This window comes from Cryptomeria japonica, chromosome 9, assembly GCF_030272615.1.
Source record: "Cryptomeria japonica chromosome 9, Sugi_1.0, whole genome shotgun sequence".
Classification (NCBI taxonomy): domain Eukaryota; kingdom Viridiplantae; phylum Streptophyta; class Pinopsida; order Cupressales; family Cupressaceae; genus Cryptomeria; species Cryptomeria japonica.
In genome coordinates this window covers 550,441,189-550,453,848 of record NC_081413.1, presented here as the reverse complement: position 1 = coordinate 550,453,848, position 12,660 = coordinate 550,441,189, and the positions used below count along the sequence as shown (strand labels likewise).

The window sequence follows — 12,660 nt, the reverse complement described above, 5'->3', positions numbered from 1 at the left end:
GAGTATGCCATTAAATTGATCATTAACTTTTTGGACTGAATACGAGTACTTAATAACAATTTCCACAAAAACCACTTGTGCATACAAGGATTTGGCATCATAGTTTGGCTCCTTTTACGGTTTACCATTTCAAGCTGGAATGGTGACAATCTCAACTCGTCATGTATTCTAAACTTCAGTTAAGTCCCTGTTGCTATGTAAGGAAAAACAACATATTACAAAAGTGCGTTTCTTCAACCTAGGTGTTGAAAGAAAACTGTTGTATTTTCCTGCGAATTGTCTGTAATGTGTCATTTGAAACTACATTGAATAAATAAGAAAACATTCTTCTCATTCGCTCATCATGTGAAAAAATGAAAAGCTTCAGTTGATATTGGTAACATGCAAACACCAAAAAGAGTTCTACGCAACAGAAAAGGGAAGAGAAAAGCTATAAATATATGATAAAATTAATACACATAAACAAGTGATTCAAAAAATTCATCGACAATAAGCAGACCGGGATATGCTAATCAGAATACATATGTTTCCAATGATGCCACTTTAACAATCTTTGCTATAAAAAGACCGCTAGTTTTTGAGAACAATGGATCAAAGCGTAAGGTGTACTCAATAGACCCACTTTTACAAGGCCAATCTTTTGCAATCTCAATCTCCTGAAGTCCTGTAGCTCAACAAAGAACCACATACAGATAAAAATGGCTCAGAACATATAAACAGGAATATAGATGAATAATACCTATCCTGTAATCTACTTATCCCAAGAAACTATAATTCCATATAGATTGCCTGATAAATTAGAATAAAATTAAATCTAACTAAAGGTGGGATGCAAAGCTCAACTCTAATGAAAGAATCAAATAGTCTTGTGTAAGGAGTTCAATTTAAATAATCGCATATTTGGTTTCTTTGTGATTTAAATCATTCAAAAATAAGCCATTGCATACACGCTTCAAGCAGCTATACTCAAGAAAACAATGCACCTGCAGTTTGTTTCATATCCAGGTAACTGCGTAGTTTATAGAACGCATCCAAATATATGTGATCACTATAACCAACCCACAAATTCAAATCCCTTGAACCATGCCCTTCAAGTCGCACAAAGTCTAGTTGGAAGTCAATAAATAAGATGAATCTTGAAGGAATAAAAAAATTGTATGACTTATTTTTAGAGTTTTGGATAACCTAGAAATTAAGTTCATCCTAAGCTTCTCTTGCTAAAAAGCTCTATTGTAAATACAGATGTTGAGACTAGATCTAACATGCTTTCTCTTTCTTACGCTAGTGAGAGTTATAAACCATCTACACCCAATTACTTTGAGTTAATATTTGCTGTTTTGTGCAATCATACTTTTATTTTTTGGGAGAAAAAAACCAACAATTTATAGGAATATTTAAACAGTCCCTGTAATTATACAAATTGCAAACCATCAATCTCTCTTTATATGAGAAGGAAATTCTCCTTTCAAGTGATAGCACTTTAGATCTAAAAACATGAAATCATTAATAAGGACTTTTATGGAACTAAGTTCCTCCACTTCGGGCAATCTTACAAAAATTATCTGTTCTGGCCCAGTATTCATTTCCCCTATAACATTTAATGTCCACTTTTTAGCAGTTATCTGGCGATTTGTCGTTAGCCCTTTTTGCCATGCTCCTGGGTACTAACCAAGACTTTGCAGGGATCAGTGATGGATTTGGCCTAGGCAAATTCAGTTTCAGACCAATCGGAGTTGATTTGATAGGGTTTCCTAGAACTTACTATTTATAGTTGAGTCTTTTTGGGCACAGTGTCGGGTAAATTTTGAAGCGATCTTGGTTGACTTCATTTTGGTGCATTTAATCGCCCACCTGGATTTTAAATGGGGGAATTAATTATTCAGGCAAAAATCAAAAGTTTCTAAAGTTAAATTTAATTATTTAAGGGGTTATTTAATGTTGAAGCTACTGTTAAAAAAGAAATATTAAAAGTACCCCTTCTTTTTGGAGACATAAAGGGATAATGATATTTTATTCTACTTTTCATTTATCCCACATTGATAGGGATGCATGCCAAAAAGAAGTAATAAATTTGGGCATTTAATGAGGATTCAGATATCTTGGAAATTGAGCTCTTGGAAATTGTGAAACTGAGTTTCTGGAGAAATCAATAAATCTTCTTGGCAATTGGGGACGAAATCCCTTTAATGTGACATTTCTCTTGCCTGTGAGAGACCAGGTTTGGGAAATCATTTTAAGATAAAATTTACCAATGGAAGGAGAGTTCGACTTATTTCAGACTGGTCTAGGGCATGCTGGCTTGGTAAGAAGTTATTCTCAAAGCACTGTGTTTGGTTATTAAATGTTCCAGTAGCAGTAAATTCTCAGTTCAGAAAATCATTCAGTGCATATCATAGTATAGGCGTGGGTTTTGAACAGCAAGCTACTGCAACTATAAAAATGTACTGGGAAGCTTGGTCATCAAGTGAAGTGATAATTTGCTGAGTTTTCTATAGCTTGTACACTTCGAAATCCTTTAGACAGAAGACAGTGAACATATTATCTCTGACTAGGCGTATTAATACATTGCTGGGAAGCATAGGAAGTCACCTTCTATCTGGGAACATATTCACAATCTAGCTGGGCGTGGTTTAACAGTGGCTGGTCTTGATTAATAGTAGAGCTGGGTGTGACCCATCTCCTCTGCGACAAAACTGGAAAGGTGATTTGTTGGGTTGATATTACGTTGAAGGGCAGACTTCTTCAGGGCCTAGCGTGGAGCTAAATTGGAGGTCGTGGTTTCATGAAGTGTCAGCTGGGAAATCATACATAGCATTGGAAGTATAACCGCTGCCCTTTTCGAATCACACCTTCCATAGTCAGTCGAACTTATGAGGAATATGCAATTGCTTATGCTGGAAGTGATGTAGAGCCCAACTGTGTCGAATGATGCTGAATCTAGCGTTGAAAGGGGTGCTTGGGAAATGAAGTCGTGGTATAGAATCTTCAGTGAACTTGCAGCAAATGGTGGGTTGTAGATACAAACGAGCTGCTGGTATCTTTGGAGTAAAGATTGCAGACATTACCAGGTTCTTCGTTGAATTTCATTCGACTTGAATGCTAAATTAATAGTTCAAACTGTGTCCATGGAACAACAAACATTAATGAGAATGTGTATGCTGAGAAAGAAAACTTTGTATTCATTCTGTCTAAATGAACTGATTTTTTAATTACAGCAGCACTGTATATGTGTATTAGCTGATAATGTTCTAGTTACGAAATTGGTTGTTAAATTATACTATGTATGAATATGCATGGCTGAATGAATGCAAAACAAAATAAACAAAACGCACCAGGTTTCAACATAACCACAAAAAAAAAGCAGCAAGGGAAAAAAAAACCAGTCCATTAAAGAAGTCTAACATCTGTTTGACAAAATACCATCAGCTAGATAGACAAGGAAAGAAATTGGCAAATAGGGCAGTCTATTACAGTGGTAATAGAGCAGAAGATTCTGCCATCCTAAGGGGGTTATAACTGTAAATGATGTTCAATTTACATTCAATATGCAAGTTATATTCTATTTGATATTATCTTGTTCTATGTATTACTGATTTAAAAATATAAATCTGACTATCTTCTTTTGTATGGCAGGTGAGAGGAGCATTTATGAATTTCGATGTCCTTTCTCACAAATGCCATTTGATATATATATAGCAGACTGGGTACGGTCAAGCAATGCCTTGACGGCCATGTCTTTTAGACATGGCCGATCAAAACATTACTTGATCGTGCCCCTTCGCTATAATAATAATACATGGCGTTTATTTACCAAATGGTGTATGCTTATATTAACACCCGTTAACAATCGGTGTATGCCAATCGGTGTATGCCAATCGGTGAATGCTTGCCTTAACACCCAATAACAATCGGTGTATATTTATTCTACCACCCGATATCAATCGGTGCAAACATAAGTTAACATCGATACTAATCGATGTTTGGTCTACTCGATAATTGTTTGTTTTATCATTAAATGAGTTAACCGAATTAACTCGGATTGCAATGGTTAACCCAATTTAATAATCGGTGAACACAAATAGTGTAACCGATGTTAAATCGGGATTCTATGCTATAGAATGATAATTGATAGTTAAGCATTTTGATCGAACTAATTTGATTGATCATATGCAAATAAAGAATGGTTTATCAAATGAGGGCTTGAAGTTATTCATCATAATTATCGATATGATAAATGATTGAATGAGAGACTTCATTTATCTCTCATTCAATCATTTATCTTACCGAAGCTACTATGCATTAACACTCTCTCTTAGCTAGGTAAGATAAATGAGAGCAGTGTATCAAGCATCACAATTCAAATGATAGTTAGCATTCTTTTACACAATCTAACCTTCTAGGAGATCATATCACCTAATCACATGATATGAAGTATCACCTAAACACGTGATACAAAGTGTCTATCACATCAATCTTGTGATGACAGGATATCACCTTAACACGTGATATCAGTATTGCCTAAGAACGCAATACTTAAGGATAATCATATGAGAAAATATTCAATTCTCATCTTTATCCAAGTTGTGTTAGGTGCACTAACATTTCATATCAATGTTTTACCACAACACAATCATGGCTCATCCATGATACACCAGAGATCCAACATGATAATTGGTTTGGACATTATAAGATCGTCACCTTATAATGTCTCCATACAAGTGTTCATTATCTTGAGAGATCGTCACCTCTTAGATATGAACTCAGGGGATAAAAATCCAAAATGTCTTATCATGACAAAGAAGTTTACACATTAAACATCTTATTGATATGTAAATACAGATTACAAAGCAAATTACCTTTCTATCATACCTAAACCTTTTCTGAAGTGATCAACCTTCACCCTAGAAAGAGGTTTGGTCAGAATATCTGCCGTTTGATCTCCTGTACAAACATATTCTAATTGAATTACATTTATGTCTACCATATCTCGCACATAGTGGTATGGGATCTCAATATGCTTGGATCTGTCATGGAACACTGGGTTAACTGAAAGTTTTATGCAGCTCTGATTGTCACAGTGTATAATAGTGGGTTTCATAGGTTCTCCAAACAACCCCACAAGCAACTTTCTAAGCCATACTGCCTCTCGAGAAGCCATAGAAGCTGCAATGTATTCTGCCTCGGTGGAGCTTTGAGCTACAGAGGACTGTTTCCTGCTAATCCAAGATATCATGGCTGAACCCAGACTGAAGCAGCACCCTGAGGTGCTTTTTCTGTCAGTTACACTTCCAGCCCAATCTGAATTTGTAAATCCATGTAGGTTTATGTCAACTTTCTCATATTTGAGACCAAGGTTTAGAGTACCTTGTAGGTATCTCATGATGTGCTTTACTGCAACCAGGTGTATCTCCTTAGGTTCACACATGAACTGGCTTAAGGCATTAACTGCATAACAGATATATGGCCTTGTATTCACCAGGTACATTAGGGACCCAATCATCTGTCTGTATTGAGTAGAGTCAATGGGTTGTGACTCTGTTGCTGCTTCTTTAAGTTTATGTAAGTTGGTTTCCATAGGAGAGGTCATGGGCCTATAGTTTAGCATTCTGAATCTCTTCAATATATCCAAGGTATACTTTCCTTGGTTTAGTATAATGTTGTCAGAATTCTGCCATACTTCCAATCCTAGGAAGTAATGAAGGAGTCCTAAGTCCTTCATATCAAATTCTTTGGATAGATCATTCTTGCATTGATCTATAAGATGATCATTTCCTGTGATTAATAAGTCATCAACATATAAAATCAACATTAGCATATCACCTTTATTTCTTTTGTAGTAGAGATTAGGATCTGCATCATTTTTAGAGAAGCCTAGTCCTGAGAGATAGGTGTCAATTCTTTCATACTAGGCCCTGGGAGCCTGTTTAAGCCCATAGAGAGCTTTCTTGAGTCTGCACACATGAGACTCTGCATCATAAATTTCAAACCCTTCAGGTTGCTCTAGGTAGACTTCTTCTGAGATCTCATCATTTAGAAATGTTGTCTTAACATCCATCTGGTGTACCTTCCACTCCTTAGTTGCTGCAATGGATAATACAGCTCTTACTTATGTATATCTGGCAACAGGTGCAAAAGTTTCTTCATAATCTATTCCTTCCCTTTGAGAGAAACCTCTAGCTACAAATCTAGCCTTGGGTTTTTCAATACTACCATCTGCAGCATGTTTGATCTTAAAAAGCCATTTAGATGAAACAACAAATTTCTTAGTTGGCCTAGGAACAATCTCCCAAACATCATTTTTCATAATGGACTGATACTCTTCAGACATGGCATCCTTCCATACTTGATGTTCAAGAGCCTCTGATACATTGTTTGGTTCGGCTTTGGAGAGATCATTCATAAGGGCAACATAGCTAGTGAATCTGTTAGGCCTTTTGCTTTCCCTGAAGGTTCCTGAAGGAACAACAAACTTCTGAGCTTCTGCTACAGTTTTGGTGGCCCATAGTGGTCTTTTCTTGAGGTTTTCTTTAGGTGGACTTTGAGTTTCACTTATAGTTTCCTCAGGATTCTCCCTCTGAAGCTCAAGAGTGGGATCTCTATCTATGCTAGGGGTGGGGATATAGACTTCAGGGTCTAGAGAGCTTTGGGCTCTTTTGAAAGCTAAGTCTTCTTCAAAGATCACATCCCTGCTTAGTTCAATATTCTTTTGACCAGGTATATAGATCTTGTAAGCCTTGGAGGTTTCACTATATCCTACAAAGATTCCCCTTTTCCCAGAAGGCTCTAATTTTAATATTTTCTCCTTAGGTACATGAATATAGATAGGGCATCCAAATATCCTAAGGTGGCTAATATCAAGTTTTGATTTAGTAAAGACTTCCTCAGGGATCTTATCTTCAAGATGAGAGTGGGGACATCTGTTTTGAATATATACAGCAATGCTAGTTGCTTCTGCCCAAAGATTGATATTTAGATTCTGATCAAGAATCATAGCTTTGGCAGCTTCAACGATTGTCCTATTTTTCCTTTCAGCTATCCCATTTTGTTGAGGGTTATAAGGTATTGTTAACTCCCTCTTAATCCCTGAATTTTTACAAAACTCTTTAAATAATTCTGATGTGTATTCCCCCCACATTGTCAGTTCTTAGGGTTTTAATTTTATTTCCTGAGTAGTTCTCTGTTAGTGATTTGAATTCTTTAAACCTATTAAGGATCTCTTTTGATTCTTTACATTTCAGAAAGTAGATCCAAGTTTTCCTAGAGTAACTATGTTACCCCAAGTTTCCGGGACGGGGACGGCAGGGGACAGGGGTACGCGTTTCCGAGACGGTGATTTTTTTTGCCAATTTTGGGGATGGCTAGGGGACGGCTATATAAAAGTAGGGAAATTTAAAATATTCATATGAAAACATGGATAAAACATGCACATATCCATTATAGAACTTTAACATATAAGAACTAGTAGAGTTCTTATGGTAAATTTGTGTTAAATTGAAAGTCAAAGTCAAATTGCTTATAGAATTCATTGTCAAAATTCATTGTCTATATGCAGAATTTATGGGGACGTCCCCTAGGAATCTCCTGTCCCCAGGACGTCCTCGGGACGGGGACGGCTGAAAAAAATACCGGGGATGCGTCCCCGGGTAACATAGTAGAGTAGTCGTCAACAAATATTACATAATACAGAAATCCCCCCAATGAAGGTACGGACATAGGTCCACATACATCAGAATGAACTAACTCTAAAATTTTACTTGTTTTCCTAGTACTATTCTGAAAAGCACCCTTAGTATTTTTACCTAGGGCACATCCTGTGCATGCCCTTGAATGATATTGCTTTAACTTAGGTAGACCCGTGACAAGGTCTCCCATTGATGATAAAGCTCTAAAATTTAGGTGGCCTAGTCTTCTATGCCAAATTTCGTTGGTATCTGTAGTCTCATGAATTAGGGCTAAGTTGGGCTCTGTACATAGCTCATACAAATAGCCTTGTCTTTGACCAATTGTTTTAGCTTTCTTGATGGATGAGTTCTTTGTCCAAGCCAATACTTTGTTGTCCATGAAGGTTACTCTGTATCCATTGTCCTCCAGTGCTGATATTGAGACTAGATTTCTCTTGATGCCTGGAACATATAGCACTCCTCTAAGTTGTAATGATACACCCGACTTTAGTTTGATGGTGCAGGTTCCAACTCCTTTTACAGGGTGTGTAGAATCATCTCCGATAGTTACTTCCTCATCATTCTCCTCTTTCATGGAGTCTAGTACTTCTTTGAATCCTATGATGTGTCTGGATGAGCCACTGTCGATCACCCAGGAGTTCACTTTGTTTAATGCTTGATTTGTGAGTGCTAAATAGAGTACATACTTCTCGGAGTCCTCTTCCCTTTTGGATTTTCCTGTTTTGGCAAATGTGGCTTGTTTAGCTCTTTTTGGACATTTGGCAACATAGTGCCCGAATTTGTCACATCTACAACACTGAATCTGAGAGAGGTCCTTCTTGAAGGAGTTCTTGCCGTGACGACCTTTTCTCTTCCTGAATTGCTTCTGCTTGCCTTTCTTGTTTGAGTTCGTATTTAGAACTTGAAGATCTTCATCTATATTCTTTTGTTTGATCCCTTTCTTATTTTGCCTTGATTCCTCTTGGAGACAGTCAACCTTTAGCCTATCGAATTTTGGGAAGTTATCCCTTGCACTGATGCCTTGGACGAATGTTTCCCATATGCTAGGCAACCCATCTAGAGCAATGAGGGTTAATTCTTTGCTTTGGATCTCATATCTAAGGGTTGTCAGTTCATCCCTTAGGGCAGATATTCGCATGAAGTAGGCATTGACTGATTCTCCTTTCATCATGGCTATGTGATTTATTTCTCTTTTTAGAGCCAAGGTTCTACTGGCATTAGATATCTCAAAAGCATCTTCAAGTGCTTTGAACATGTTGAAGGTTGTTTCATGTTTCCTTATAATGGGCACAATGTTGTTCCTTACCCCATCAACTATGATTTTGATAGCCTTATCATTTCCTTCTCCCCAAATTGCTTTGTCAGGTTCAGTCTCAGGTTCTTCAGTTTCAGTCTTTACAAATAATTCGACTTTATTTTCTTTTAGAATCATTTGAATTCTGAATTTCCATGCGGAGAAATCATCACCTCCTCTGAGTCTATCTTCAAATCTAATAGCGCTAGCCATTGATAGGATTGTGATGTTGAATATATGCTTGATTTGAATTTTACGTAAAGTTGAACAGCCTCAGGTTCGATTTAACTATAGATCTGATACCATGTAAATGATGTTCAATTTACATTCAATATGCAAGTTATATTCTATTTGATATTATCTTGTTCTATGTATTACTGATTTAAAATTATAAATCTGACAATCTTCTTTTGTATGGCAGGTGAGAGGAGCATTTATGAATTTCGACGTCCTTTCTCACAAATGCCATTTGATATATATATAGCAGACTAGGTACGGTCAAGCAATACCTTGACCGGCCATGTCTTTTAGACATGGCCGATCAAGACATTACTTGATCGTGCCCCTTCACTATAATAATAATACATGGTGTTTACCAAACGGTGTGTGCTTATATTAACACCTGATAACAATCGGTGTATGCCAATCGGTGAATGCTTGCCTTAACACCCGATAACAATCGGTGTATATTTATTCTACCACCCGATATCAATGGGTGCAAATATAAGTTAAACATTGATACTAATCGATGTTTGGTCTACCCGATAATTGTTTGTTTTATCATTAAATAAGTTAACCGAATTAACTCGGATTGCAATGGTTAACTTGATTTAATGATCGGTGAACACAAATAGTGTAACCGATGTTAAATCGGGATTCTATGCTATAGAATGATAATTGACAGTTAAGCATTTTAATCGAACTAATTTGATTGATCATATACAAATAAAGAATGGTTTATCAAATGAGGGCTTGAAGTTATTCATCATAATTATCGATATGATAAATGATTGAATGAGAGACTTCATTTATCTCTCATTCAATCATTTATCTTATCGAAGCTACTATGCATTAACAATAACTCATGCATCATCAGTATTATCTGAGGAGAAACAGGTCAAATACCAACCTTAACAATTAGGCCGGAGCAAGACAGGAAGAACCACCTGTTATTGAGAAAATTGGTGATCCCTTTCCAATTAGAAATATGCGTGAAAGAAGAGATCTGGGTGAGGAAAGGTTTATACAGTTATCAGACACACTAGTACAAGGGCAGCAGTTAGCAGAACAAAGGGCACAACAACAGAATTAGGGGTTGGATTTATTGACACAGATGATAGCTAGACAAATGGGCATAAATGTGAATAACCTTGGTGGTGGTAATGCTGGAAACAATCAGCAAGGTGGAATCAATAGTCAGCAAGGGGGAAATAATGGACAAAATGGTGGGCACAATGGAAATAAAGGATAGATGGCAAATAATTTTGGTCACGCAGCACAAGCCCACTAGGACAGCCAGTTCTAGACCTTTCATACCCACCTTTACACCTAGAGTTCTAGTTCAGCCAGTTGTTGAACCGCAGATTGTAGACTTACATGATCAGTTTCAAAGAGATTGGGAGAGTGGTGGCCAGGACTTTCAGGCAGCTATAACTCTTCGGGACTACATTGATGTGAGGATGAGACATGCCTCGTGCAGGTGACGGGAACCAAAATTATGAGCTAAGGAAGAAAGTGGGCAAATTGTCTTTACCTTATTTTGATGCTTCTGGTAAGACTACAACACGAGCTTGGGTCCAAAAGGTGGACACTTACCTTCAGCTGAATCCTATGACTGAGGAGGAAGCTATTAACTTATTAAGTATGCTGCTATACACCTTGATGGAGTTGCTCATGAGTGGTGGCACCATGGTATGGTAACTATGCGACATGGGCAGATTACTTCCTATGTTGAGTTCACAGAACGATTGATTGAGAGGTTTGACACCAAGGATCCTGAGTTGCATTTCAAAGAGCTAGCACAATTCAGACAGTGGGGATCAGTAGATGTTTATATTTCAAAATTTCAGCGGTCAGCGGTGCTAGTGACTGATATTTCAGAGAGGAGACTTGTGGTCTTATTCATGGATAGTCTTTCAGATCCTCTACGTGGTTGGGTCAAAGGACATGATCCTTTGACATTGCAGGAGGCCATCAAAAAGGCTAAGGACTTGGCACCCTCTTCCTTCAAGAGAAAATTCAAGTGTAACGACTCTGTTTATAGGAAGGACAAAGATAAGAAAACATCCCATAAGGATTCACATCAGCCATGTGAGGGTACTAAGAAACTAGATAATGACTAGCTGAATGAGCTCCGAAGGAAGAAATCATGTTTTCACTGTAGGGAGCCTTGGGATCCTTCTCATAAATGTCCCCTTAAGACTAAGGCCAAGCAGATTGAGTACTTTTCAGCTAAAGAGACAGCCTCTGAGAGTTCAGATAGTTCATCATCTTCAGGGGGCAGCAATAGTAAATCAGTAGTTGGTGGGGATAGCAATGATGACAGGGTGATAGCATGCTTGACAGGCACTCATAAGTCTATTACCTTTAAGGTGCATGGTGTGATTCAGGGGCGGCGAGTGATATCTTTGATTGACAATGGTGCTACTCATAATTTCATTGATGCTCAGGTTGTGGTGAAACGGGGATTACAGACAGACGAGCATGATGGATTCAAAGTTATGGTGGCTAGTGGGCATAAACTCCTATGTACACAGAAAAATTCTAATTTGCACATGAGGATTGGAGATTATAAATTGGTTGATGATTTTTATGTTGTAGACATGGGAGACTATGATGTCATACTAGGCATGACTTGGATGACTTCTCTAGTTGAGTTTACATTTAATTTGGAGAGAGTTGAAATGAGATTTGAGCATCAGGGCAGGAAAGTGGTACTTCGTGGTTTGTTAGATGTCTGTCTTAGAACGGTATCACTTAAACAAATGGAGAGGTTGATTCGTCATGACCAGGTGCAGTGGGGAGCTGAGATATTAGTGATGCCAGAGGGAACGAGACAGCAAAAGCAGGATTATCCTCCACAAGTTCAATCACTGTTGACCAAAACACTCTAAAGTGTTTGGTGATATACCTCCAGGTAGACCTCCTAACAAGGGCATTGAGCATGTTATAGAAATAGAGGAGGGAGCAAAACCTGTTATCACTACACCCTACAGGCATCCAAAAAGGTATAAGGATGAGATCGAGAAGGCTATCAAAGAGCTTCTCGAGTTGGGGCACATCAAACCTAGTAAGAGTATGTTTGCTTCTTCAGTGGTGTTGGTTAAAAAGGATGGTACTTTCAGGATATGCATTGATTACAAGGAGTTGAACAAAAAAACGATAAAAAACAGATATCCAATTCCCCATATTGATGAACTCATAGATAAGTTACATGGTGCCTGCTACTTCTCCAAAATAGATTTGAGATCCGGCTATCATCAGATTCGGGTCAAGGAGGATGATGTGGAGAAGACAACTTTCAGGTGTCATTATGGGCACTTCGAGTTCTTAGTCATGCCCTTTGGCTTGACTAATGTGCCAGCTACCTTCCAATCCTGTATGAACAGGACATTCAGAGATCAATTGAGGAGGTTTGTGTTGATACTCTTTGATGACATACTGATTTACAGTAAGACTTGGGAG

General features: G+C 37.7%; 1 protein-coding gene across 1 annotated transcript in view; it reads right to left on the bottom strand.

Annotated features, from left to right (window-relative positions):
* Positions 1–414: 414 nt before the first annotated feature.
* The window catches only part of LOC131060973 (rRNA (cytosine-C(5))-methyltransferase NOP2C), a 185,244-nt gene continuing 172,998 nt past the window's right edge, over positions 415–12,660 (bottom strand). Inside the window, exon 9 of the mRNA XM_057994463.2 lies at positions 415–664. Within this exon, the coding sequence (XP_057850446.2) occupies positions 513–664 (152 nt within the window). The 3' untranslated portion in view covers positions 415–512. The remainder of the gene's footprint in view (positions 665–12,660) is intronic.